The 27,131-nt window shown below is 42.7% G+C and overlaps 1 protein-coding gene across 6 annotated transcripts; it reads right to left on the bottom strand.

Moving 5' to 3' along the window:
- Positions 1 to 5,572: 5,572 nt before the first annotated feature.
- Positions 5,573 to 17,298, bottom strand: LOC112884118. Of its 6 annotated transcripts, XM_025949470.1 has the most exons (16): positions 17,212 to 17,266; positions 17,063 to 17,120; positions 16,920 to 16,979; positions 16,159 to 16,262; positions 14,106 to 14,342; positions 13,900 to 13,997; positions 13,740 to 13,826; positions 13,498 to 13,642; positions 13,021 to 13,407; positions 10,688 to 10,827; positions 10,417 to 10,608; positions 10,053 to 10,143; positions 9,826 to 9,973; positions 8,659 to 8,775; positions 8,470 to 8,563; positions 5,573 to 5,840 (listed from the first exon to the last, which is right to left on the bottom strand). In XM_025949470.1, exons 5-16 carry the CDS (start codon positions 14,259 to 14,261, stop codon positions 5,804 to 5,806), a joined length of 1,692 nt encoding a protein of 563 aa, XP_025805255.1. In that variant the 5' UTR covers positions 14,262 to 14,342; positions 16,159 to 16,262; positions 16,920 to 16,979; positions 17,063 to 17,120; positions 17,212 to 17,266; the 3' UTR covers positions 5,573 to 5,803. The 6 variants fall into 6 exon arrangements, with proteins under 6 accessions (XP_025805255.1, XP_025805238.1, XP_025805281.1 ...); XM_025949453.1 differs by lacking the exon at positions 16,920 to 16,979 and having other exon boundaries at positions 17,212 to 17,298; XM_025949496.1 differs by lacking the exon at positions 16,920 to 16,979 and having other exon boundaries at positions 13,021 to 13,401; positions 17,212 to 17,298.
- Positions 17,299 to 27,131: the final 9,833 nt, after the last annotated feature.

The raw sequence follows: 27,131 nt of genomic DNA, 5'->3' as shown, positions 1-27,131 counted from the left end.
CTTTACTCCGGTAAACGGCCAGCAGCGCTAAGTCGACAGCTTGCCCGCCGTCCTTTGCCCTTTCTCGCACAACCATGCCGGGGAGGTTGTCACTGCACCGAGGCTGCAACCTTCTGGCCCCAGTTGTGCCCACTCGCCGTGCTGCCGGCCGTGACGTGACTCGTTGGGCAGCATAGCAAGAAAGACGGACGAGCGAGTCCACGCTCGAACTGTGAGTGTCCACACGAACAGCAACGCACTGGAGATTTTTCCCGGCAAGTACTGCCTTTCCTCCACTATTTAAGCAGACCCACGGCCACCACAGTGCCTCCAATCCACTCGACTGCCACATCCCAGTCGCAGCTACCGTAAGCTGAGCTCAAGCTTCTTCCCCAAACCGAAATCGCTGTCATCGTCGATCTGCTCCTGTGAACCTTTCTCGAACCAACCAAAGGCAAGGTGAACACCACCGGCATCCCCTCTACTTCCCTTGCCTGCTGAATCGTTGATTCCATTGTCTTCCTGAGCCGTCACCGAGCTCTGCCTGCCATGGCCGCCACCCCGATGCAGCAACTATTCCCCATGGCCTCCACCCAAACTGCTGCCTCAAATGGTCAAGCCGTGAACCCCGGAGTCATTTCCCCACTCTCTGGTCGCCCCTCCCCCTTTTCCCAGTGCTAGCCAAAGCTTCCCCGAGCTCATTCATGGCGGACAGAGAAGAAGAACGAACGAATTCTATCATTTTCCCTAGTCTGCGTTGAGGCAAGTTGACCTCACGTGATGGGCCAAGATTAATAGAAACCCACACAACTAAACCAATCAGCCTGCATGCTTCACAACCAGGCCTACCAGATATGAGACCAAGCCCACCTAAGCCCAACCACGTGAAGCAGGCCCGTACTAACATGTTTCCTCTTTATTTTCGTAATTACCAAACCCACTATACTGTTTAGACCATATCTCATTCATCCTAACTCCGATTGACCCGATTCTTCTTCCTAAATTCATATAAAATCAAAATCTATCAAATGAAACCAATGTTTGTATGATGTGCTGATGTTTGTTTGTATGTTTGAATGATTGTTGTTTGCGCATTGCGAATCGGAAACAGAACCCGTGCACGAAGGAAACCCGGAGGAACCGAACAACCCAGAGTTCAACGCAGAGGACTCCTACGCCAGCGAAGGCAAGTCTTATTGACCCCTGCTTGATCATATTGCACCTATTGTGATGAACTACCCGTTACGGCCTCTAGTATAGGTTATTGCATATAATACCAATATTGTGCCGAGTGAATGAGATGAACCTTGTCACTACCTTGATAGCATATTGTTATGATGTCTTGCATGATGATACGTCTTGTTGTTCTTGAATATTCTGAGGTGAACTTGCATATGAGATGAGATGTTGACCGGGGCAATGTTTGGGATAGTGGATGTGTAAGCGGTACCGTGGTGGTAGACTTATGTTCAGGTGCTACCATGGAGGTAGGCTCAAGGTTGTGATTTTGTGGATGGTGTCTGCCCTGGTGAAACCTAAGGACCGAGTTGTTTTTCCATCTCACCTAACCTTTGTTCAGTGCGACCACGCGTTCCGGAATGGGACGGACTTAGCATAATCCCACTGGCTAACCTGGCAGTCGTCGGATGGATGGTATATGGGTGAAGACCGAGAGTGGTCAAGAACCGAGGGTATGTGGGCGGCTAGGCGAGGTTACGCCATGGCTGGGTGTCAGCTATGTCGATACTGTCTCTGGCAGTATCGTGCGTGTGGTTACAGCGTGCTACCTCTGCAGAGTGTATAAACCCATTCAAATGGCCATGTCCTCGGTATAGGACAGATTACGGTATGGACATAACAACTAGAAGACTTATCTGGTGATTTGTTGGCTATTGGTGAGAGGAACCCGAGACATTTGTTACTTGTCATTTTTTTTGTTGCATTTGTCTGTGCATTGATAACTTACTTGATCATTGCATTATTTATCTGCATTAAACCCCCTCCCTTAGGGCGAGGTGGGACTTGCTGAGTACTTTTGTACTCATCCCTGTTGTCGCTATGTTTTTTTTCAGAGGATCCTGACTTTGTTCCAGAAGACAACGAGTAGTCCGTGTCCGCACCCAAGTTTGTGTTTGTGGAGCCATCGTCTTAGCTATCGTGTCGAAGTCATGTGAAGAACTAATATTAGTTTATATGGCGTGGATCATTGTGCTTCTAGTGTCTGTAAGAATCGTGTTGCACTGTACTGGGTAAAGCTTTGTATGACTTTGGTTCCACCTATATAATGTATTGTATCAGAGACTGTTTTCTGGTATATTAATATATTATGACGGACATTGGTCCTCGAGTGCAAAGCAGAAGGGAGCTTGACTGCAAGACTCACCCGTCGAGCAGAGACGAAAGTCAGCCTTAGTGATCCGACGGTGCCGAGTGGAAGGGCCGTCGCTCAACGGATAAAAGTTACTCTAGGGATAACAGGCTGATCAGCACCGATACTTTGGGTCGGGGCGCTTCACAAACATATTTTCAGGGGCGGGTGAGGGTGTGAACCGCCCGTGGAGATGTGTTTGCAAGGGCGGACGCGTTACCTGCCCCTGCAAAAAGTATTTATAGATGCGATAGCAGGGACGGGTATCGCGCCCGCCCCTACAAATGGTGTTTTACCCGCCTCTAAAAATATTTTTTGTAGTAGTGCATGGCACACACCGGCACTATGGCTGACGTGGCCCTAGCCACCACAGCAGGAGGCACCCCGAGCGGCAACCTCAGGCAGCCCTAGCAAGTGGTGGGATCGACAATCAACACCCCAGTCAAGAGGAATAGGAGGGAGATGGCATGGTGGAGAAGAAAACTAGGGGCAAAGCGTTAATTCTCATCACAATCCATGTTATGTACAATCAGCCTGCCATATCAGCGTTATGTGCATACCTGAATACGTATGGAACTGCGGTGAACAATTTAAAAAGTTTGTGGATCCGGAAATGCACTTTCGGAGTTGACGGACTTAAGTGACACACCCTTATAAGTTTGTGGATCCAGAAATGCACTTTCGAAGTTGACCGACCTAAGTGATACATTTTTTTAAATTTAGGGACTGCCAGTGCATTTTACTCTTATTTTTTTCTCTATCTGGACCAAGTTTGACTTAATTTTGTTGCTACTCTCAGCTAGATGCAATAATAAATTCAAGATTATAGCAAATAGCGAAGAGGAAGCTCAGGGAGCAGAAATAGTTTGTGCAGATGTCCAACAAGTTGCCAGAAGACCGGCAATGGTGCCCTTTTTAATCCGCTTGTTCTTACTATCCTTCATAGAAATTGGTCAGCTTAGTGTTCCGAAGCTCATATAGAACACTGCAACTTTGGACCGTTTCTGGCTGGGAGATTTGAACAGTTTGGTGAATTATTTATTCTTAGTTCTTTTGATGAAAATATAATGATGTTCTGATCTTATGCCAGTTCATGAAATGGAATGTTAACTACTTATACACGATGTCACCTTCAATTATTTACCCATTCTGGTTTGCTCCATAATATATTAATATTACCTAGACAAGCCATGCATATAGTTTATTTAGGGTGCAGCACACAGCGCACGCGCGAGTTACATCATCACTTGCGGTGCGGACATTCAGGTAGCAAATAATTTGAGATGGGAAGCAAGAGGCCTCTCCACATAGTTGCTTCATTAACTTAAAGCAGCACTCTGCAAAGCTTCTACCCAAATCCAACTGCATAGGCACTTCCGGAGAACGGGATTTAGTCCCGGTTGGGACGTTGTTTTAGTCCGGGTTTCTCCAACCGGAACTACGAATATGGTCCTTTAGTTCCAGGTCCAGCAAGGCTAAAAGCACCCCTAACCCTGCAATCCGCGGAAATTAAACCTAAGATCTCTTACTTTGCACAGAGCTTCCTTGCCTCCCTATACAATACAGACTCTAGATGGGATGCTTTTGTTTTGAACAAGGACCCTTTAGTCTAGATTGGAGTTATCAACCGGGATAAAAGGACCTTTTAATTCCGATTGGTAACACCAACCCAGACTAAAGGGTCTTACATTAGTGTCTAAAGGACTCTTAGTCTCGGTTATTAACACCAACCGGGACTAAAGGGTAACTTTTAGTCCCGGATGGTGTTACGAATCAGGATGAAAAGGGCTCTGGCATTCATAAAATTTAGACCAAAGACTAATTGGAGTATTAGTCCCAGGTCTAAACTCTACCGAGACAAATGACGAGGGTGGATGTAGGTTTCTCTATTGGCAATGAAAGCATCCCTATGTTCTCATCCTCCCAAAATATGGCCCCAAAACTAATTTCAGATTCTTGGCTCTTGTCTACCTGTACAACTTTTCTGTAGGAAAAAACCATCGGTTATGATCAAGGTGCCAGGCTTCAACTAAGGCATAGCGGATCCAACTAGCAATCAACGTTTTCAACATAAGAGTATAAGACCAATGTTACTCAACATAATCATGAAATAGTATACACATAAATAGCTTAACCAAGTGATAAGACCTAAAGATCAGTCAAATGGTTATTCATAAGGTTTTTTAAAAAGATCATTACAACTGTAAATAACAGCCGCTAAAAGCAAAATAGTTCTCATCATTTTTCATTTAGAAACTCCTTTAGTTTATAGCCAGTTCCTCGGCCAAGAGGCCAAACCTTGGTGAAGAGAACCTAACTTGTTTCTTTCAATAAGCTAGTAACTATGTAGGAAGCATACGAATACGAATTACGCCTACGAGCCTACGCAATGGCATGTTTATTAGTATAAAGCTAAGAACGAGAATAGCCTACTGCCTCCACTCGGAAAAGGTATCCGGTTCCTTTCATCCAAAGAAAATAAGGATACGCAGGAAGATTACTTTTCTGAATAGTGTTTAAGCATTGCTTGTCAAAGATGATAAGTAGTGTTGGGGCAGGGGAATTGGGTTTTTTATTGAATGGAAACGACGATGAATGATGATGGCAACTTGAGCGTGCTCACCCTCCCACGGAGGATTATTTGTGCTCAATCTATGCCTAACTGACTCGATGATATCAAACTAACAAACTAACCCAATAGCTGCTAACAAACCTGGACCTGCTAACCAGTGTTTTAAAGGCAACAAGGCCACCCAAAGCAAGCTGGGTACGCGCAGACGCCTAGGCGTTACTGTTCCTCAAGGAGAACTGGCCGCCCTGACACCTAGGCGACGCCTTTAAAACACTGCTGCTAACTCTGTCGCCTAATCCTGCTGGTTTGGCGTTGAAGATGAAGCTCCCACATCCTTCTTGCGTCACATTTTGTAGTAGGTTCAGCCCACAAAAGCATCCATGACAAATAGCTTCCTTTGTCCGAGCGAATCAAATCACTGTTGACCACCGAGTCATGGAGACTTGGGCAAAGTTGGTAAACAATGTGTATGTGTTGCAGGTTGTGAACATGTCACATGGACAAACCTCTATATTAATGCAGAAGAAGTTACTCCAGCGGTTCAGCGGAAAACCAGAGAAGTGCTTACAAGGTAGAAATAATGGCAATATATGCAGAAAAAATGTACTGGTATGTTAGAGCTAGTACAGAATAACAATGCTGAAGTTGAATCGAAAGGTTGGACAACTGCGAATTAAACATCTGAGAGTTTCCATGAACAAAAGCACTGTCATTGTATTTCCTACCACTGTATATTACAAAGTTGGATAAATACAGAAATAGTTGTGGCCCAGAGATAGCACCACGAAAAAAATTATCATTTTGAAAATCTAGTCCAACAGACTAAAGAAATGCTTAGAAAGGATAACAGCAAGTTGAACAAGCAAGAGCCTGAAATCAGTACATTAGACCCGGATACGCTTTCTCATCTGATGTCTGGACCTACAATAACAGTTACAACCGAATTCCAGATTAGTGACAAAAATATGTAGACAGGAATTACTTTTAGCACTAGCAGTTAGCACTATGCGAAGGTCAAAAAACATGAGGTTAAGTAGCATGACATTGTCAAGGGATGAAAGCAATGCCATGTCATACATAAATGCCAGGACCATTTAGCCTATTTTGTAAATCAGCCTATGTTTTATGATTCCACGGTAGCATGAGTGCATGTGGATTTCACAAAATGTATGCAGCAGAACAAAAAAGATGATAAAGAAACAAACCGGACTGAAAATCAGAACAGAGATCACTTCACAAGGGTATTAAAGAATAATATATCATTGGAAAAAGTCCATTTTACTCCTTTCAACAATTCACTTTGTTCGCTTAACCCCCTGAGCAAAATTTAGGCTCAATTTACTCCCCCAACAATTCCATTTAGTCCAATCTACCCTCTAATGATATTTCTCTTTTTCGTTTCTCCCTGGACGAATTGAATTTTTCAAATTTTGTGAGTGGATAGAGAACATGATGTCATATGTTAAAAAATACATTAAGAATTTTTCATGGTTATTTTCATAATTTGGAAACATTTAACACAAAATTTATCACCTAAATACAATTTTGCATGAAAAATATTCATGAAAAAAATCATAATGTATTTTTCTAGCATAGGGCATCATATTATAAGTTACATTGCAAAATTTAAAAAATTTAAAGTTCAAATTCCACTTGTAAGTGGAGAAATAAAAAAGAGAAATCTCATTAGGGGGTAGATAAATAGTTTGGGGTAGTAACTTGAGCCTAAATTTTGTTTAGGGGGTTAAGTGGACAAAGTGAATTGTTGAGGGGAGTAAAATGGACTTTTTCCTATATCATTTATAATACATTGACTGGTAAAACATTTAAGCAAAAGACAATTGTTTGATCTATGACACCCATTGTCTTTTGCCCATATGTATATGGATGAACACATACCTGAACTTCCTGAGTCAAATTATTACATTTTAATATTTCTGGATATGACTACATAAAACAAGGTATGAACATCCTATATTGCAATATGGGGAATATTGTGCTTCAGATTGTCGATGTTTCACCTGTTATTACTAGAGCTTTTTGTTAAGGAATCAACTCCGTTTAACAGGGACTTCAGTATCTTCCAGTACAGTAAATAAATATAAACTATTCTAATTCTAATATTCTATTTCTATATTCAATCATCCATGTAAATCTATTCTTCTTCCTTTTGTTGTAATACTTTGATCTGTCATTTTACATTTTGTTACAGCCCAGCACTCTATTCTTTCAAACCAAGGACTCACTCATATCCGAATTTTCAGTATTTTCAGTTTTTGACAACATAGCATTAATCCTATGAAAGCCTAAGCTATTGACAACTGTGGCAGCAACCTTCTATAAGGTTTAGTTCAGAAGAATGGAAACACAAATAAGGTTCCACCATCCTCAAAGACCTGACCAGCAGACAATAATTTATGAAACGGAGCTTTGAGATGCCTAATGTATACTCTAAACTAATGTGGTGTGTTACTTCATCCTGTTAGATGATATCATAAACTCTAGTCTAATGACAAAGTACTAATTATGAAATAGAGTGGAATAAAATAGTAGTATATGCATAACTAGTGGCTAGCATTTTATCTCTCTTCAATTATTTTTCTATTCCATATAAGCAAACATCTAACTTGGAGTCATGGTCGCCCTTATAGCTAGCTGATAAATTTTTAAGAGATGTATATATGTTGGGAAATTCTTCACTACATATACTATATATGTTGTAAACACATAGCTTTAAGTTAGGAAACATATGGCTGTTAGGGATTTTACTGGTTAAGATTGGGTTCAAAAGTTTCAAATTAGCTATCAGGGAGACCTGTAAACACATAGCATGAGGAATACAGCCTTGCAATTAGTTTGGACTTGGCTCACAGTCTCATCGCTCTGAATCCCATTCTGTGTTGCTATGCCCTCTTCATTTCCAAAAAACCCATAAGACGTACACGGTGGAGACAATTGTAATATGGGAGTCAAGGCATCAATGCGATGCAATATAAAAAGAGTAATTATGTTGTCAACCTAGAGTCTAGCAAAAATGAAGTTCTTTAGGGAGTCAAGGCATCAGGTTCGATGCATTGTAAAACAGAGAAATTCTGTTGTCAACCTAGAGTCTAGAAAAAAAATGAAGTTCTTTACTACACAGCTTTAAGAAAAACTTGTTTGAACACATGTTTGTAGAAGGAATGATTGCCTGAATACTTAAATAATCATTTGATACATGTTGAGCTTTATTTGATCATACTAGTTTCAAAAATATTGGAACGAATCAGTCACCATTTGAGCTCTGAGATGGCATCATAAAATGACGCAACTTATGGAAGATGTGGCACATTTATGAACATTTGTTACGATGCTAGTTTGACACTGTCTAATCATCACAACACCACATAGAAATGAATTTTTGGTAGCATAACTGGAGGATCTACAGCAGATAAAATACGGATAGGGTTTCCATCAAATAACTTTTGTGATATACAAGCAACAAAAGAGAAAATTTATCGTCATTAAAAAGATAATGATATATCCAAAGTTCGCAAGACAAAATCCTTACCTTCTTGCTATATGTTCTTCAATTACTTTCTCTTCATCTTCAGTAAACATAAACCACTTGTCTTTATTTGCCAGTAACTCATCATCACCATACTCTGACATAAACATGATATTACAAGTTAGTAATGTAATAATCCAGATGCTAAAACAAGTAGATTAAATGTTATTGCACAATAACTTCAAACAAAACCTTGAAGTAATATTGCTGTATTATCACAGTAGCCATCTAGCTTCCAGTATGCTAACCCTTTTTCTACCATCAGAGGCTTGGTCCAAAGACCTCCCTGCTTTGCTATTGCTGCCATATCTGAGAAGCAAAAGATGAAAATTAATACTAACAGCTAGCTCGATTTTTTTACACACTACAGAATAAGATAAACAAAAAGTGTGCGAAACGATGAAATACTGCCCAAAAATGTTTTGCTTGAAAAGTCAAGACAGTCTGTTTAGTAAATTTAAATTGAGAAAATGTGATTGCCAGATAATCTGCACTCTTCTGGTAACTATCAGGCTAAATGACACAAATATATGCAAGTAACATTACAACAAAATAAGAATACAATGGATAATAGACAGATGAAACTCCTCACGATTCATAAATTATCACAATGGGGTAACTGCTTTTACTAAATGTTGTGAATGAAGCACGAAATGAGATCCAAAATAAAGGGGTGCGGGTTGCCCCATGCTTGCTTCAGTTTTAATTTATTACCCATGGAATCAGACTATAATGAAAGAAATTTAAGATCATAGCAAACAAAAATGAAATCTAAATCAATGCTTCTCATGCACTCAAGTTTGCTGTTTCTAATGGCATTTTTCTAGAAAATATAAGGTAGTTCTATTGAAATAAGTGACATTTTTCCATCCTTTTCGCATGACAAATTATGGCCACTGGATCTGCGTTTAGTGGCCCTGAGCTCCCAGTTTAGCACTATTTATTCGCTTGAACCTACGTGCAACCCTCTCTATCAGCTGGCACAGGCTGTCAGACCCACAGTTTTGTTACTTTATCCTTGATTTGAGCCCGGTGAAATATGCTCACTCAGCACAGCATAAATCTATGGAAGCCCATAACCCACTCTAAGCATCGGCACAATGGCATGGCTGGTCTTATGCCCAACATTAAAAATATTATGGTAATGGGTACTGGCATAAGTATAAATAATCCAACAACATATTTTGAATTTTTAGCTCAAGATTTAAAAATGCAGAAAGCCCAAGCAAGTTGTGGCGTGAAAAACCATAAAATAAAAAGTTCAACTAATCAAACAAATGGGGAATCGAGAAAACACATAAAACTAAACAAAATGTGAAGTGGAAAAGTTCCAGATATATCCAATCGTATTGTTCTGACCACTTATGGCTGAACGCTTGACTTCCTGTGCCTCCTTTATTTGGGAAATAAGATCCTTATTTTCTTCACTGGTAAGGGCTGCTGTTTCATTGGGTGAAAGCATTGATTTATCCATGTTGTCCTTTAGCCTGTCCTTTAGCTCTTTTTCCTATGAAACACAAAAAAGTGTTGTAAAATGCTTCAAGGTCATGGTCCTAGAAAGAGAAAAGGCTCTCCAAGCTCAATACCTTTTCTTTCGCGGTGCGGGCTTTTTCTCTGGCAGCATTCATTGGTTCAGCAGCAACATCATTTTGCATGTCAATCCAGTTCCTCAACTTGCTAGAAAAAGTTAAGAAACCATTAATAGAATAACTGATAATATGCTCTCACCATTCTTTTATATATGACTTATTGTGCTAGCACATAAAATTTTATTTGTCCCCCATGACCAATACACATTTAGTTAGGCAGTGATATGCTATGATAGAATAGTCATAGTTCTTATGTTCTATAACATCAAATAATAAAAGAACAATTTCACTTCTGAAACATAAAAAAAGAGAGTGGCAATGAAGTGAATTAATTATTGTAAATGTTGCAAACATTACGTACTCAGTAGAGAGGGTCTCATCGCACAGAAAATTCAGAACACGCAGCTTGCAAGAAGGGCTCAAATTTTTATATCCTGATACTCCCTGATTTAAACAGTCATGAGGCAATTCTTTTGATGTAAATGCTGATTCACTGATATATTTGCCAACATCGACTACCCAAGCATCTCCATCTCTCGTGTAAGCCAGAGGCCTGGGAACAAATATAATATTTTTTATTGACTACATTCAAAACAAAATTGCAAGGAGCTATCAACTTGGAATGTTCTTACTTCTTCCCCTTTTCTTCTTGAATGACCGATAACAATTTTATGTGAAACTCAGCAACAACTGAGGATACCAACCGAAGTTCACGACCTCCAACTACATCTTGAAGAATTCTTTCTGGGTGCTCTTTCCTTATTTGGAAAATCTGTTTGACAACATTTCTTTATCATATTACATAATTTAATGTGTCATGAAAGCATGTGTACATGATAGAGCAAATTGAAATGTTGAACGGAAACAATAAACAAATGTATTTGTTTGGTTATTCATTTCAAATAACAAATGTTTGATTTCTGCATTTTTCCTACATACAGAAAAATAATTAAATCTAAGGTCGAATTGCTCCTGCTATAAAGAAAATCATAATAACATCAGTTCTAAAAAAAAATGTCACTGTACTTTGAATTGTTAGCCAAAAACTTGTCATGGTGTAGCAGGTCGCAGCTACCAAAATACTCAACTATTATTAGTGTTCTAAATATTGCAGTATACTGATGCTATTACAGAAAAGGGTTCTTAGTCACTAGCTCACCATGTAATGATTGCTATAGTGTCCGCAGACAATTGGTGAGGTACAGTAACCAGCTAAATCTACAAAGTTGCGTGCAGCAACTCATCAGTACAAATATATTTTAAGCTTAATATGACAAAGTTCTGAGATGGATGAACAAGTTCTAACACAATGTATGTTTGTCAACAAAAAGACATTAAGAAAAATGCAATTCAAACTATTGTTGACATGAACAAAAGGAAGAATGAACATGCATGACCTCCATCCATCAGCTTCATCGTCTGGTAATTAATGTACCATAAAAAACACGCATATCTTATATTTGCATTAGAATATATCTATGCTGCAGACATATTAAAAATATGAACCAGAATATTGAGGCCACAAATTTGCTACTATACCTTATCCTCTTAAAAGACTCATTGAAACCCCTGTTCCGTGAATAGCTATGCATCCAAGATTGAAATTAAGCAAATAATAGCACAGAATCAAAATCAGATTCTGTTATACATTTCACATACCATGGCACTTCCACCATTTATTGTGTGCTAATATGTACCTTGTCCTAGTGCATTTTCATCATTTTTATAAACGATAACAATTTTCAAATGAACCTAAAGCTATGGCATATCTTTGAGGAAATTCCATCTTTGTGAATCACTGTTTAGTGACTTAAAAACTTGAATGAAGACATTACACGCAGAACTACATGGACACACCACAAATATAGTATACTTAAAATAGAAACTCCAATATCTATACATATATGTATAACTACACGTTTCCAAATTAAAACACTTAAAGTGCATTCTCAAAGCAAAAAATTAGCATACATTACAAACAAATAGAAATATAGATTTTTGGGTCATTCTTTTTCTTCATTAATGAACTTAAACAGGATATCCAAATCCTGGCAACCCAAAAAAATAGTGGCTGGGCTAGGGTGAAGATAGGGTTCAGGTATTTTCTCTGCCGGCTTCATTGAGGTTCCTTCTCAGTTACAATACCGCGGGGTCTGTTTTCCCCCCGGCCAAGTTTTTTTTTAATGAACTTGAACAGGATATCTAAAAAGATGTGCATCTAAACCCAAAACAAGAAACAGACCCTTTAACACAATAATTATTTGCACTTTCATGAACTAACAACATATGTTCAAGTTCTATCTAGGTTGGGCATGTGCCTGGATGTGCACTACCTTGGACAGACCTATTAAACCTAGAATACTCATCTGCCCTATTCAGGGGCGAAGCTCCTAATATGGAATTAATAAGGATTGACATGTCAAAATATGAATAGAACTGCTCGCTTCTGGCAAGAAATTAAGCCTAATAAGCATGGTCAGTTATGCATGACAACTGCACTGCAACAATCTATACGTGAGTTATTCCGAACTAAATTCAGAGGCAAGGAATCAATGCCTCAATGCAACACAACGTGATCCCTGGTTGCGGCAACAACACTCCAGCACAAAGACCTCCCTATCTCCTTAAGATCAGCAGTAAGTTCAAGAAAAGGTTCAGATGTTTCTCTCTCACATCTTGCATCGTCATCCAAATATCCCTTCATGGTTTGCATCCCCGCAAAACACCAATGTCATGCTTAGTGCATCAATTCCTAACTTCTAGCAAATTCTAATGTTTACTATGATTGCGGTTAGCAACGAAAGGTGGACATGCAAAAGCAGCTAAAGAGTTCACGGGACATCAAATCATGGCAATACTCAAACTTTCAGATATCTGAACCCAAATTTGACCATTATGTCTTGCACATGCTATCCAGGTGTTATGAAAACAAGGCATGCACCATTTATTTACTGACTTTGACTACCTCTGCGAATGTGCGGCAGAATTCTAGAAACTGAATTGCAGCCCCAATATCCTCATTGTCGAGCTCTGCACCTGCAATGTTAGTGACCGGAGTACCCCTGGGTAGTGCAATATTATTACTGAGAACATCAGGGTTTTCATTCCTCGGTAATGGTTCATTACTGTCTCCACCATGGGACCTTTCATCAGCAGGATTCTTCTTTACACCATGCTGGAGCTTCCTCCTTTTCTTGATACAGACAGAGGGACGTGCATTGAGATCAACACCTATATTTTCATTCCCTTCACCTCCTGGAACTGTATTGAGATCAATGCCTACACTTTCATCCCGTTTAGCAGCCACCTTATCAGCAGCATCTGTCTCTCGGGACCTCTTTGTGCCCTGATGCTTGTTTGTAACAGTTGTGTCAGCAAAGCATATCAACCAGAATGCAGGATTGCATGGTACAACTGAGAATACAGAGTAAAATAGCAATACCTTGTCACTACCATTCATCTTGAGTATCGCTTGTGTAGCAGCCACCATGTCTGACCCCTTTTCAAGGAGATCATGGACAGAGGTACACCCCGAAGCCTTGGCAATGTGGGCCATTATTCCTGTTGGCATCTCGCCCTTCTTCTTTCTGATCAAACAACGACAAGGCAAATAAGAAAATATAGATTCCCTACCATGACAATTGAACTGAGCACCATCACCCCAAATCATCTATGCTCGCTCACCTGCAGAAGCTGCAGTTACATATGCCCCTGCACTTGGGGCAGATCCAGTTCTCCTTCCCTTCCGCCTCCTCGGCATTCTCACCGTACCTAAGGAAACCAGACCAGGCTAAAGCTGAGAAAGAAATTGTCCACTGAGAATAAATGGAGGGTAACTATTTACCTGTTGAGGAGGCACTTGCGGCAGTACTTGATTGGGCACGGGCCCTTCTTCTTGACCTGCTTGCATGCTACCGCGAAGTCCATTGTCTTCTGGCGGCACTGCAGAAGAGGAAACAATAGCAGAGAAGCCAAACGAGTCAAATCTACGCACCTCAGATAAGAAGTCAAAAGCAGGGGACAACTAGAAGGACGAGCAAGTTAGCTCACCTGGTGGCAGGTCTTGCCATTCTCTGGATCGTAAATCCGGCGGCCAAGAACCCGGACTTTGGGCACCGGGTTGCGCTTCTTAGCATTCACCTCCGGCGCTATCACCTCCAGCGGCTGCGGCTCCAACACCTCAACACTCTCTGGTGATGCGGCCATCTCAAGTGGCCGACGATGAGCTCAGAGAATGGAAAGGGGGAACCTAGGTCGCTGTGGCTCAGATCGCGTTTGGTTGGAGCACTGCAAACGTTAACTTAAATGGTAACAAATCACACCATAAATGTAACAGGAATGGTAGAAAGTAGTGATTGTTTGGTTCAGCCACAGTATCAAATCTCATGGAAGCATTATGTTAATCACGAACATCCGACACGGCGACGCCGCCGAGCTCCCCGTATAACTACCTCTGGTGAACCCCTCACCAGTCACCACTCCTTAAGCCACTTCCCCTTGACACTGCCTTAAAGGCCACAATGGCCGCCACCATGACCTCCATCTGCAGCGCCGCCATGGCAAGGTAGAAAGATTGAGGGGTGGGGATAGGGCTGGACATATCAATGAGGCCTTGCCGATGATGGGGATCTACGACAGTTAGGGAAAGCTGCTCTAGCTGGGCAAGCAGAGGGGTGGGCGGCGGTTGGTGCTGTTCAAGCAAAGGGTCTGTTGAGGAAGACGAGCGTTATAAGAGCCATAACGTTTTGCATTACCAGTCAAGCAGGAGCGGTAACAGACTTGAATAGACCCTGTATCCGATTTCATGTAAGGCTTCGTTTGGCAACCGCGGAGGATAAACCATGGGAGAGCTCAAACACTAGTGGATTGGGTGATCCTCTCACCTCCACCCAATCCCCACCAACCCAGACCTGGTTAATGAATCACTGGCACTACTGTTTTCTGTATTTGGTAACGAGGGAGTTTTGGAACCAAGGATAAGTATGCTTTTAACTAATCACCAACAGCCTCCAGAACGTAAGCTCCCTGAACACCCAGAACATGCAGTTCCATATCCGTACGTGTTCCAATTGCAGAACGTGCAGATGTGATGTTCAGAACACATGTTCAGTTCCAATCGCAAATAACAAAATGATGTACACATGTTCAAATTGCAATTCCATATCAGTAGAAAAATTAATACCCAAGCATAATGTCTGGCTCAGTACAAACATGACGTGCAGCTGAGCTCCCCAACCCGTATTGCCCAATAAAGTACAATCTTCCGGAATCCATATCAGTACAAAAATTGTCCGAACAAAACTCCCCATGAGCAAGAATAGACTAGCAGTAACAATACACTAACATCACATCTGATGAGCAACTAGGCGATCACCCAAAGGCAAAAATGAAAGTGAAATAATGCATGATAATTAAAAAAATTCAGTGATACTAGTTCAGTAAGATAAACAATATTCAGTGACTCATGGTGGATCAAAAGCTTTCACAATTGCAGACCTTTACTGAACTTTCATTATTAAAATTTTGAATCTTGATGAGACACATGCACGACAACAGGAATATGGCTATACAGTAAAGCAATTATCGCCAAACAATCCAGATAAGCTAGGACTTCATAGAGCAATGTTGTCAGTGTCTAACTGAATATTCAAATGGGATGATATCGAGCCATCTCAAGCAGCTACAGAAGACTAGAAATTAGAGGATACGTGAACAGAACAGTATTCAGTATCCAGTGAACAAAACAGTATTCAGTGACTTCAAAATAAATTGGACCAGAACAGTATTCAGTTAAAAATAAACTTATGTTGCTAACCTAGCCAAAATATTGGAATTAGAGGATATGCGATCAAATGGAAGTGCGAGCAGCACCTTCATTAGAAGAATCACTAAGAAACCACAAGAAACGGAAGTGCTACAGCACCTACATTTGCAAATTACAGCTTTTCACTAGTAATTGCACCTACAAATCTGTAGTTTAACTATCCCAAAAGAAATGTCATAGATTCTGTCAGACCTTGCAATACAGAACACAAAACCATACTTAAGCACTTTGCAATAGCTCCTAAAATCTGCAGGTACCATGTACTTTGCAATAGCTCACCTTTTGTGGTTCCAAAATTGAGATTTTCAAACAAGACGTTGTTCATCAATATGATATCCTTCTGGACTGTCTGGCGATGAGGACACCTGGTGCAGCCGCTGCCCCTGGAACAGAACATTATTCATTATTCAGTTAAAAATAAGCTTCATAAGTTTCTAGGAGCTCCTATTTAGATGCGTACTAAGAAACCACAAGAATAAGGTGGAAAAAATGACAAGCAGTATTAGCAAAATCACAAGAATAAGATGGGGGAAAAAAGACAAGCAGTATCAGCAAAATCACAAGAATAAGGTGGGAAAAAAGGACAAGCAGTATCAGCAAAATAAGGTACAAATATGTTAGACAATTGCTGATCCCAACACCAACAAACAAAGAACTTAAGTCGAGCTTAATGCAATGCTCTTGAAGTCCAGATTAAGTGACATTTACCCCCAAAAGGGGAGAGAATCCTTATCTGGACTGTTAGTCAGAACACAGTTGAGACAACAGAAAATAGATAGGCATGATTCTGAACTGTAAATAGATAGGCATTCAAATATGATATCAGTGATGAAGTAATTAAGCGAGCACGAACCATGAAGTAGCTCATCAATTTGATCGGCACAATTTACACACAGGGGAATTTCAGAGAACATTGTGTGCTTGTGATTTTCATGCTACTAGTAGCAGCCATGATAACAAAAACTACATGATGCCCAAGCACAACTAGCAATAGATAAAAGCCCCTAAAATCTGCAGGTACCACTGGTGTGGCCGCTGACCTGGAGAAGAAAAGCAACAAGAACGGATTTGACACCAGCAAGAAAGCCCTTCTCGTGGATCTGGCACAGGAGCATGGGATTTAACCCTAGAAGAAAGGGAGGAGGAGGGAAAAGGGAGGGGAAGGAGGAGAGGAAAGGTGCACCTGGAGGAGCCGCTACCATCAGAATCGAGGCCGCTGCCGCTGCCGTCTATCTCGAACCCTAGCAAGAAAAACAGGGGATGGGAAGGAGGAGAATGGGGAGAGGATGAGGCGGAGGAGGGGATAGTGGAGGGGAGCTCGAGGAGGCCTACCTGGATCCGCCCCGCCGTCGTCGGAGTAAATGGCACCGGAGAGCGCGGGCGGCCTTTGCGGGAGCGCAGCGCGAAGCGACGCAGCGGAAAAAAATTGGGTGGGGACGGTTCCTCACCGCCTTCGATTCCTGCCACGTGGCTGCAGAGCGGAACCGACGTCTCCTGCTCGAGCTGGCGATCCTCCCGTGGAAAGGCTTCAGCAACTCGGCTCTGTCCAACAGCCAGCACCACGGATGGCAACGGATAAACTATCCGCGGATATCGACTCCGGATATCCATACCCACGACCTAAAAACTATACCCGAACCCATACCCATTAGCCGCAACGGATAGCAAAACGTACCCACATCCGTTACCCGCGGGTAACGGATATCCGCGGATATATCCATTTATCCGCGGAGGAGAGGGGCAGCGGGCGGCGGACGGCACAGGGAGGAGGGGGAAGGGAGAGGGGCGGCGGGTGGCACAGGGAGGAGGGGAAGGGAGAGGGGCGGCGGCGGCACAGGGAGGAGGGGGAAGGGAGAGGGGCGGCGGCGCTAAGCCCGAGCGAGGCGGCGCACAGGCCGGAGGAGGAGGAGAGGGGCGGCGGCCGGTGGAGGGCAGGTGGAGGGGCGGGCGGATGGCCGGCGGAGGGGCCGGCGGAGGGGCGGCCGGAGGATGGGGGCGGCCGGCGGATAGCTTGGTGACAGGGGTTGGGGGCTGGCGGCTGGCGGCTTGGGGCTTGGGCGGCTGGGCGCTGGGAAGCGAAACCCTAAATTCGTGTATATATATAAGGGTACTTGGGCCCACATGTCAGCGGGTCTTGCGGGTTTGCGGGTTCGGGTATCATCTTTTCATACCCATTAGAAAATATCCGGGGGTTTAGAGTTGTACCCGCGTCCGTACCCGCGGGCACAGATCCAGACCCGTATCCGCGCCCACCGGGTACGGTATCCGCGGGTACACGGGTATTTCCTACCCGTTGCCATCCCTAGCCAGCACAGCGTGCGGCTCGGCTCCAGCCATATATCCTCTCACTGGCATAGTTTTCCATAAGGCATGAGGCCGTGGGCAGCCCATGGAAAGTTATTTTCGCCAGCACAGCACGGCACGAGGTTAATCGGATCTGAGCCAGCCCGGCTCGTGCCTCGTGCCGTGCTTGGCCGAGACCTCAACACGTGGGTCGACCCGGCACAGCATGATTAGCTATCAGTCCAATATGGCATGTAATTTCATCCCATCAAACCAAATCTCTACCACCGTCCCACATATATATATATTCATCCTTCAAACCCTCACTTCCCATCTCCCCTCTCCTGACTCCTGCGACGACATAGGTGGCACTCGACCCTTCTCCTCCCCGGCGATGTCGGCGCCCGGCCGCCCGAAGCCCCGGACCTCCTTCCCTCCCTCGCGGCGGCGCGGTGCGGCCTTCCTGCTCTCCGCCGCTCCTCCCACCCGCACCTCCTATCGTGCCCGCGCGTCGGCAGCGGCGCCCGCAGCTGCTCCCTTCCTTAGCGGGTTCGGACGATGCCCAGACCCCCTCCCTTTCCACTGGCGCCCACCCCTCCTCCCTTCTTCGAGGCTCCAAGCGGCGATGCGACGGCAATGGTGCGGTGGCGTGGCCGGCATCCGCCCCCAACAACGGCGGCATGGCGAGATCTGCTTATCTTCCCCCCACCACGTGTCGCATGCTTACGCGGGCCAATCGGACCGATGGGCCGGCACGGCACGGCTAAGACTCACCCGGGCCGATGTCTCAACCCATGGTGTGGCACGGCATGGCCATTTAGTTGTCGTGCCTTGACGGGCCATGCCTAAATAGGTTCGTGCCGGGCCGCCCATTTGGCCATTTATACTCATTACCGCCTACGTCGTTTGCCGTCGCACCCACCCTCGTCCGCCGGCCCATGTGCGCCCCATTGTGCTCCGCCATCTCCCTCATCCGCCGGTGCTCCGTGCAACTGGGTACCTGATGTCCCGATGGCCGGCAAGGTTACGGGTGGGCCTCACAGAGACGCGGTGCCGGGAGCCAAACAAGCAACAAGCAATAGTGCTGAAGGCTAGAACCACCGTCACGCGTTGTGCGGCCGTGCCTTGCACGGCTTCGCCGGCTTGAGAGAGTGGTGGCGTGGTGCCGCTACGTACGGCCTGCAGGATATGCCAAGACGTGTGCAAGCAGTAAAGCAGGCCACATCAATTCATGTCCAGCTTCTAGTCCTGATTTCCATAATACTCTATTCTTTATACTTAGATTGATTAGTGTAATATATTCTGACGTGTTTGTGTGTGCTAGTGATGACCTATTCTGCCGAATCCTAGCTTCTAACTTTATGAGTGATGATGCATGTAATTTTACTTCTGCTTTCAGTTTTGACTATCACTGCTTAAAAAACAATCTTTCATCCTCCTCATTTGTCCCAGTCAGTTTTGGACCCGCGATTAATGAAAGCATTAGTTCCGAATCCAACGGTTAGGAGCATGTCGGGAGGGTGAGGGACATTTAGTCCCGGTTGGAGCCTGGCCCATTTGTCCCGGCCGGAGCCACTAACCGGGACAAATGAGTGACTTTAGTCCCGGTTGGTGGCTCCAACCGGGACTAAATTCCCCAGACCCTTTTATCCCCTTCTTCCTCTCCTGTCCGAGCCATTTCTCCATTCATTTTCTTTCTGTTCTTGGCTCTCGGGTGAGGGGAGGTCATGCCAATTTTCTCCATGATTTGTGAAGGCTTTTGATTCATCTATCCATCCAATGGTTTAAAGGTTAGAAACTTCATCATCTCATCTTCCATTGCTATTGTAGCTCGTTTGATGGTTTAAAAATAGAGATTTTGAGGTTTTTTAGATTGGAAAAAATGTTGGAGGTTTTTTTGATTTAGACACCATTTGAGCTCAAATTACTTAAGGTTTGCATAGAACAGAATGTTATTTTTTGACTGGGAGTATATACATAGAGAGAGAGGAATATGATTTAAAAAAAATATGTATATAAAAATGAGTATAGTAGGATTTTTTTATTTTTAGAATCAGAGCATGTATATATGACCATATGTGGATTTGAATGTGAAATGTGAAATGTGTGAATGTGAAATTTCAAATTGGATGTTTATGTGCAACGTGAAATGTCAAATTGAATAATTATTGAAAGTGAAAAAAATGTATACTTGATACTATACTATGAATGAATTATTTTGACACTCTAACGATGTATTTATTCAGGCTCACATTGCAACCGTCGATAAGTAAAAGAAAATCTTTGTTTCGGAATATGTATCTGTCAATAATCTTAACCATGCGCTGATGATATTGCCATTCGGGACCAACATGATATTTGCGACATGGTGCGGTATAAGGATATGATGAAGGAGTACGGCCTTGGTCCCAATGAAGAAATCCTCACCTTTGAGCAAGGTGAGGATATCACCATTTGGACCAAGGTTGTACTCCTTCATCACGTCCCTATACCGCGCAGTATCGTGGGTATCAATGTTGGTCCCGAATGGTAGTGTCATCATTGTATGGTCAAGGTTAACGATAATACATGTTCTGAACCAAAGATTTTTTCATCTCGATGATTTGTGCATATAGAGCTTGAAACAATGTTGTGAATTTTGATTGCATCCCATATGGCGTGGGATGATGAGTGTTCGCCTCAAACTGAAACCGAAGAGTGTCAAAATAATTAGTGTTCGCCTCTAAAAATTTATTCAGTTTTTTATATTTATTTGATAAGAGTAGTGAGATTAGTTTTATTTTTGAAAATATTGTAGTTGAGTGCTTCACCCAACATGATGAGTAATTAATGTTTAATCCATAAAATGGCTTTGCAACATGATGCATTGGAGCGTTGTACGTCCGCTCAGGCGTCGATACGCAATCATTTGAAGCGCACTGAACATTCCCTTGAGTTCCGCACTGAAGAGCATCTTGGACTTGTTAGCGGTCGTATTCATCATTAGATTAAGAAAGCATTTCATTGCCTCGCGCTTGGAAATGCAAGTTGCAAATTTGAGCATAATTTGATGTCGAGTTGCATGGTACGGATGATGATTGCGAGTTAATGGCTCGATGTAAATTAAGGCGCGAAGCGTCGGGGATGGCAGAAATTGACCGTTCGGTGTCGAGAGTTGGCGCGGTGGTTCACGAGGCATCAGTCAAAAGGTCTCGTGAGTAGTTTGTATTAGCGTGTAGCTTATTTGGTATTTTAGACTTTTTAATTAATCATGTTGTGTAATGGATCATGTGGACCTTTAATTATTATTCATATTGTGTGATGGATATTTTGGACCTTTTAATTATTCATGTTATTGTAATTATGAGAATTTATTCATTTATTACATTTATTTGATATGTGTAAAAAAAATTAATATTTTAGATGTTTTAATTAATCATGTTGTGTAATTGTTCATGTTATGTAAAATACCATATCGTGCAGTGCAGATGGACCAACAATGACAATGGATGTGCAGTGCTGACCGACATTCCAAGAAGGTCATTGATGGCCTCCATTATTTTTTTGATGTGGCCGAGGCAAACAAGCGGAATGGTTTCACGTGCTGCCCGTGCATCCATTGCCAGAACAAGAAGAATTACTCCTTTTCAAGGACCCTTCAAAGCCATATTTTTGCTATCGGATTTGGTGAATTACTGAAACTTTTTTTAAAAAATGCTTCCTTAGAATAACGAGTTGCCTGCCACAACATACAAAGCAAAACAATTTGTTTGCCCTCTACATTTGGAGGTACAGAAGATACACGCATGTCCCAATGATTGTATCCTGTACCGCGGTGATGAGTACGAGAATTTGGATGCATACCCCGTATGTGGTGCATTGAGGTATAAGATCAGGAGAGACAACCCTGGAGAAGTCGAGGGGGAGCGTCCTAGAAAGAGAGTTCCTACCAAGATCATATGGTACTCTCTTATAATACCACGTTCGAAGCGTCTATTTAGGAACAAAGATCATGCTAAGTTGATGCGATGGCACAAAAAAGAACGAAAGCAAGACACAATGTTGAGACACCCGGCTCCCTTTGGACAAAAATAGATAGAACTTACCCAGGCTTTGCACTGGATGTGAGGAACATAAGGTTCGCTTTGACACACCATCAGCGTAAGATTCGGGCCGCCACACCGGTACAGCCGTCGACGACGTCGGGCGCCCTCTACCTCCTCTAGCGTCCCCCCGTCAGCCCTCTTTGCCTCCTCATCCTCGTTGCCTACACAACCGCCATTGCCGCCACCGCCTCCCGTCATCCTCCGCACCGCATCAGGTCCGGCTGCTGCCGCCACGCCGCCGCTCGGGCCTCCTCTGGCAGCTGCGCACCGGAATGCCCCTCCTCAGCTCCGTGCCCCTCCTTCGGCAGCTGCACCTCGCCGTGCCCCTCCTCCAGCAGCTGCGTCGCCCCCTGCATGCGCGTGTGCTGTGCATGTGTGCATTGTGTTAGGTTAGTTGTTTGAATTATTTTTGTACTTTGTATGTTAAGTTGTATGTTGGTAGATTTATATCATGAAACTAGCTATTTTTATTTGGTTTAAATGTTTAATTGGTTAGTTTGTTAGTAGAATTAATTACTTAGTTTTATTTGGTTTAATTTGTTAGAAAAATTAAATGGCTCGTAAGCAAAATCATAAAGATTTAACAAAAGATCAATTTTTGTTGGTTATTATTGAAGTCTCTAATGTGTGTGTGTGTATATATATAAAGTCAAGTACTTAGTATTTTTTTTTGCAAAGTCAATTACTTAGAGTTCTTTGAAAAAGTTATTATATATACATGTAGATTTGTAGTTTGCGTTATTTTTGTAGACTTGCTAGTGACTTTAGTTACAAGACATAGTTCTTGAAAATTTAATGTATATGCATCATGAATTTAATGACTACAAAATATTTTAGAAATTTGTACATTTATTTTAATGACTAGAGAAATTTCTAGAAAATTTGTATAGTGTCTATTGTGATTAGATTAATTTGTAGAAAATTGATAGTGACCTCAATGACTAGATTAAATTCTTAAAAATTTCATGTATATTTATTTTAGTGTATATTTCTAGAAATTTTATGTATAAGTGCTTAGAAATTGTATAGGGCTGATATTTAGCGTTATTTTTCGTAGCTAACCCTAAAGTCTATAGTTACTTACATATAAGTCTTTAGAAATTTTATAGGGCTGATCCTTACCGTTATTTTACATAACTAAATCTGGAGAAGTCTATTGTTAATTATGTAGAAGTACTTAGAAATTGTGTAGTTACTCGGTGTTAATTATTTTATATAAATTCTTAAATTTTTTATTTGTATTCTATTACTAGTTAAGATGGACTGGAGAGAGGATGAAGTTGGTAATCAGTTTCTAATACCGATGGTAATGTAGAAGAAGAAGAAGCCGGTGTTGATGCTCATCATCATGTCAAAGAAGAAGAAGCAGATGATGATGATGATGCCAGCAATACCAACATATACCTCAATATGTCCGGTGACGGGATTGAGCAATTCGATGATGGTTTTGATCAACAAACCGAGAATGTATATATCGAACATTTCATTCTTCTATATGTATATAATATGAAATAGGATAGACAATGACTATTATTGAGCATGAATAATAATATATCTTTTATTTGTAGCTCTCGGCATCAGAGAAGCATAAAAGAGGCAAATGAGGCCCGACCAGAAAATCGGAAGGGCGATACATTATAACAGAAGTGGCACATGATGGCGAATCCATGACTCCTGCCAATGCTGCAGGGAAATACATAAGAGAATGTGGACATCTTGTGAGGGACCATATCCCGATCAGCTTTAGGTTGTGGAAATCCAATAATGCAAACGAGTAAAGTGTAGCGGTGCCTCAAAGAGATAAGGAACAACTTTGGCGTGAATTAAAGAATAATTTCGCACTCCTACCAGAGTGTAATTAGTTAAGGACTGGACTTTCAGGAAGATGGCCACACAATTTCAGACCTTCGAGAAGAATTTGGTTAAGGATTATATCAAGCAAGGGAAAACGCCAACATCTACAAGAGCGCTTGAAAAAAAGAAGGACCACTGGGATGCATTTGTGGCATATAAGTGTTTTGAGCTTGGTACTCAGTGGGTGCAAAGAAACAAAGAAAATGCATCGAAGAAATCACCACACTCTAGGGCAAGGTGGCTACAAGGTTGCAATCCCGAAATGGGAGAAGATGGAGCAAGATTTGCTTGCTAGAGGTATCACACCTACAACCATCAACTAGCCTAAATATTCAAGGAATTGGTTTATAGTCATGGCGGAACCTTGAACCCAGAGAATGGCGAGTGCATTTTTTGCGAAAGAATTCAGCGAGGAGCCATTAGATTACAGGAGACCATGGAAGCAGTTGCCAGGGAATATTCTAGCCTGATAGAGAAAAAAGATGAGCTGACTTATGCTTTTGAGAATCCAGAATATCTTGGTCGAACACGAGGCAAAGGCGTGATTCCGTGGAAATATGGGTTCAGCCGGTACATCGACTCTTACAGAAGCCAACAAAGAAGGAAGAATAAGGAGCAAGTGCGCTTGAGAAGGCTCGAAGAATAGTTGTTATCTAATGATGCCAGAATGGCGGATGAAGTGAAACGACAAGTTGGCATAGCAATGAGTCAGCAGCAGCAATCACAACTGGCTTCGGTGCCTAATGTCAAGGAAGCTAATGTGTCCCAACGAAGAAGCAGTTGCGCTTCCACAGAGCTCCCTATTGATAACGTAGTTGAAACTGGCCAGCAGCGCTATCCTGTGGCTATCCTATGGGTAATATCACTCAACGGACACCTTGTGTGCTGCAAAGTAAACACAAGGGCATAATCTTCACGGTTGGCTACGATACTGTTGCTCCAACCCAACTAGGAGACGTCTACCATGGACAACCGATTCCTGTTGGATACACTAAACTAGGTGTGGAGAGGTGTGCCAGGATTATGAGATGCTCTAGCTCGACATTCTTGGAGGTGACAGGGAGATGACACTAGCACATGCCATTCATGGTTGGATACTATGAGAGGTGTGCGGAGAGGGTCCTGGTATGAACCGCCTCAAACCAAACTGAAAATGGCTTGGGGGTTTCAAGTTTGCTGATGGAGAGAGTGTGCGTTGCGCAAAAAGTAGGCGGTGAAGCGTAGCTTTGATTTGTGGGTGATTTGTCGATGAAGCCGACTAGCCGGATCTGATTCTGACTAGTTATTAATTGTGCGGAGCTAGTCGCCGAGTAGTTAAGGACTCATCCCCGACTAGTTTCTAGTTAAGATGAGTAGTTGAAGTAATCGCTGGCGCTGTCGATTTGTCGAAGCGGTCTTAGCTGCGGCGCGAGCCGAGTAATCGAGGTTGTTGTGGCAGAACCAACTCGAATTACACCGGCTCAAGTACGCGAGTCCACTTCTGCGGGCTCCAACGTGCTTCAAACGGTATAATCCCTTGGCCTGTCGGGTAACGTCCCGATAAACCACCGAATGTAGGATCAAACAAGGTACCCCGCACGAAGGCGAGTCCAGAGATACAAAATGCCATTACATTTTACATCACAGGCAGATATATTACAGGAGTGTTCCAAAAAGTGACATAAATTTTCCCACCTGAGGGAATTTATTACAAAACAACTATAAGTTTTAAGTCATGCAGCGGAGTTTAAAGTACGGCATGGTACACATCGTCAGTGCAGATGTCATGCTCGCCCTTGCATGACATCACTCGGAAGGGTCTGCGTTGGCCGGGGACGGGTCCCACTCCACGGACCAACCATCAGGCAGAGGGTAGGGCCACGGTACAGGCAGAGCTGAGTCATCAGAAGGATTACCTGAACAAAGTTACAAGGCAAGACTGAGTATTCCAATACTCAGCAAGGCTTACCCGGTCATGGTATACACCGCCATGTAACTAGACTTATGAAGGCTTTTCAGGTTTTGGTTAGGGTTTTTAGCTGAAAAGCAACAAAGAGTAGGTCCTTAATTTCAACTTTTAGCTTTCAAGTTCTATGTGATTATCCATTCTAGATAAGCACCTATAACTAATCAAGCATGGTAGAATTATTAGCCAATCATCATCTTTGATATCATACAGTTTCTCTTGTTACTCTATGTGACAAAGGGATCAAGCAGTCTCAATCTCCGCGAGAAACGGACGATTCCGAATCGAATTTCAACCTTGCAAGGATAAACCTAACTCACACGCTTGGAACACCAAAGGGTCGTTCCGAAGCAACCGTTTGCTTTTCATTCCGACTCGTGGACAGGTCCACCACAAGCGACTGTAGGACCATATGCACTTCCAAAGTGCAGGACGTACGCCTGTAGCGCGACTACATGTCCGTACTCCTGGTTGCCCAGCAACACGTATTCCTACACGTCGAATCAAGTAACCAGAAGAAGCAAATACGAGTGATGGGAGGTATGTCCACTCCTCGGGCCGATCGGTTACTAGGCTTGCGGCTTACCCAAAACTCACGGCATGTGGTTAGTACTTTCAAACGCTTAACCCCGATCACCACACATCGCGACCTTATCAAAATTCAACAACACAGACGGGGTATCATCTCAACCATGATACCTCACAAAACTCCCGTCCGTCATCCTTATAGTGACTGCAGGTATGTAAACATTACATCTCTTATAAAGCTCGCGAGTGACAGGCAATCACTCGACTTTTACCGGTCCTATTAGCATAGCAGCTATTCGGACTCAAATTCTAGGATTCAGTACATCGGTTCCTGGAATTATGCAACTAGGGTTCCAAGCAATTCCTAAGGACTTAATGTATAAAATTACACAAATAGCTATAGGTTGCAGTGTATTTAAAATAGTGGGTTATGTCCGGAGCTTGCCTTCTTGTGTAGGGTTGGGGGCAGTAGTGTCAGGGTTTTCCGAACTTTGGTTCGGAGCTTCAGTAAGACTTTCGACGGCATCTCCGGAGTCTGCAGGAATTTCCTCGGCTTG

The sequence above is a fragment of the Panicum hallii genome, chromosome 1 (genome assembly GCF_002211085.1).
Source record: "Panicum hallii strain FIL2 chromosome 1, PHallii_v3.1, whole genome shotgun sequence".
Classification (NCBI taxonomy): Eukaryota; Viridiplantae; Streptophyta; class Magnoliopsida; order Poales; family Poaceae; genus Panicum; species Panicum hallii.
The sequence above is the reverse complement of the archived record's forward strand: the minus strand, read 5'-3'. Positions and strand labels throughout refer to the sequence as shown.

What these genes read in the sequence shown, in the direction of transcription:
- LOC112884118 (XM_025949453.1), bottom strand. Translation starts at nt 14,261, where the DNA reads ATGGCCGCATCACCAGAGAGTGTTGAGGTGTTGGAGCCGCAGCCGCTG. An exon ending in TGTAACTGCAGCTTCTGCAG is followed by an intron (nt 13,643 to 13,739) that starts GTGAGCGAGCAT and finishes TTGTTTGATCAG; the next exon opens with AAAGAAGAAGGGCGAGATGC. An exon ending in CAAGAAGAAAAGGGGAAGAA is followed by an intron (nt 10,609 to 10,687) that starts GTAAGAACATTC and finishes ATTTGTTCCCAG; the next exon opens with GCCTCTGGCTTACACGAGAG.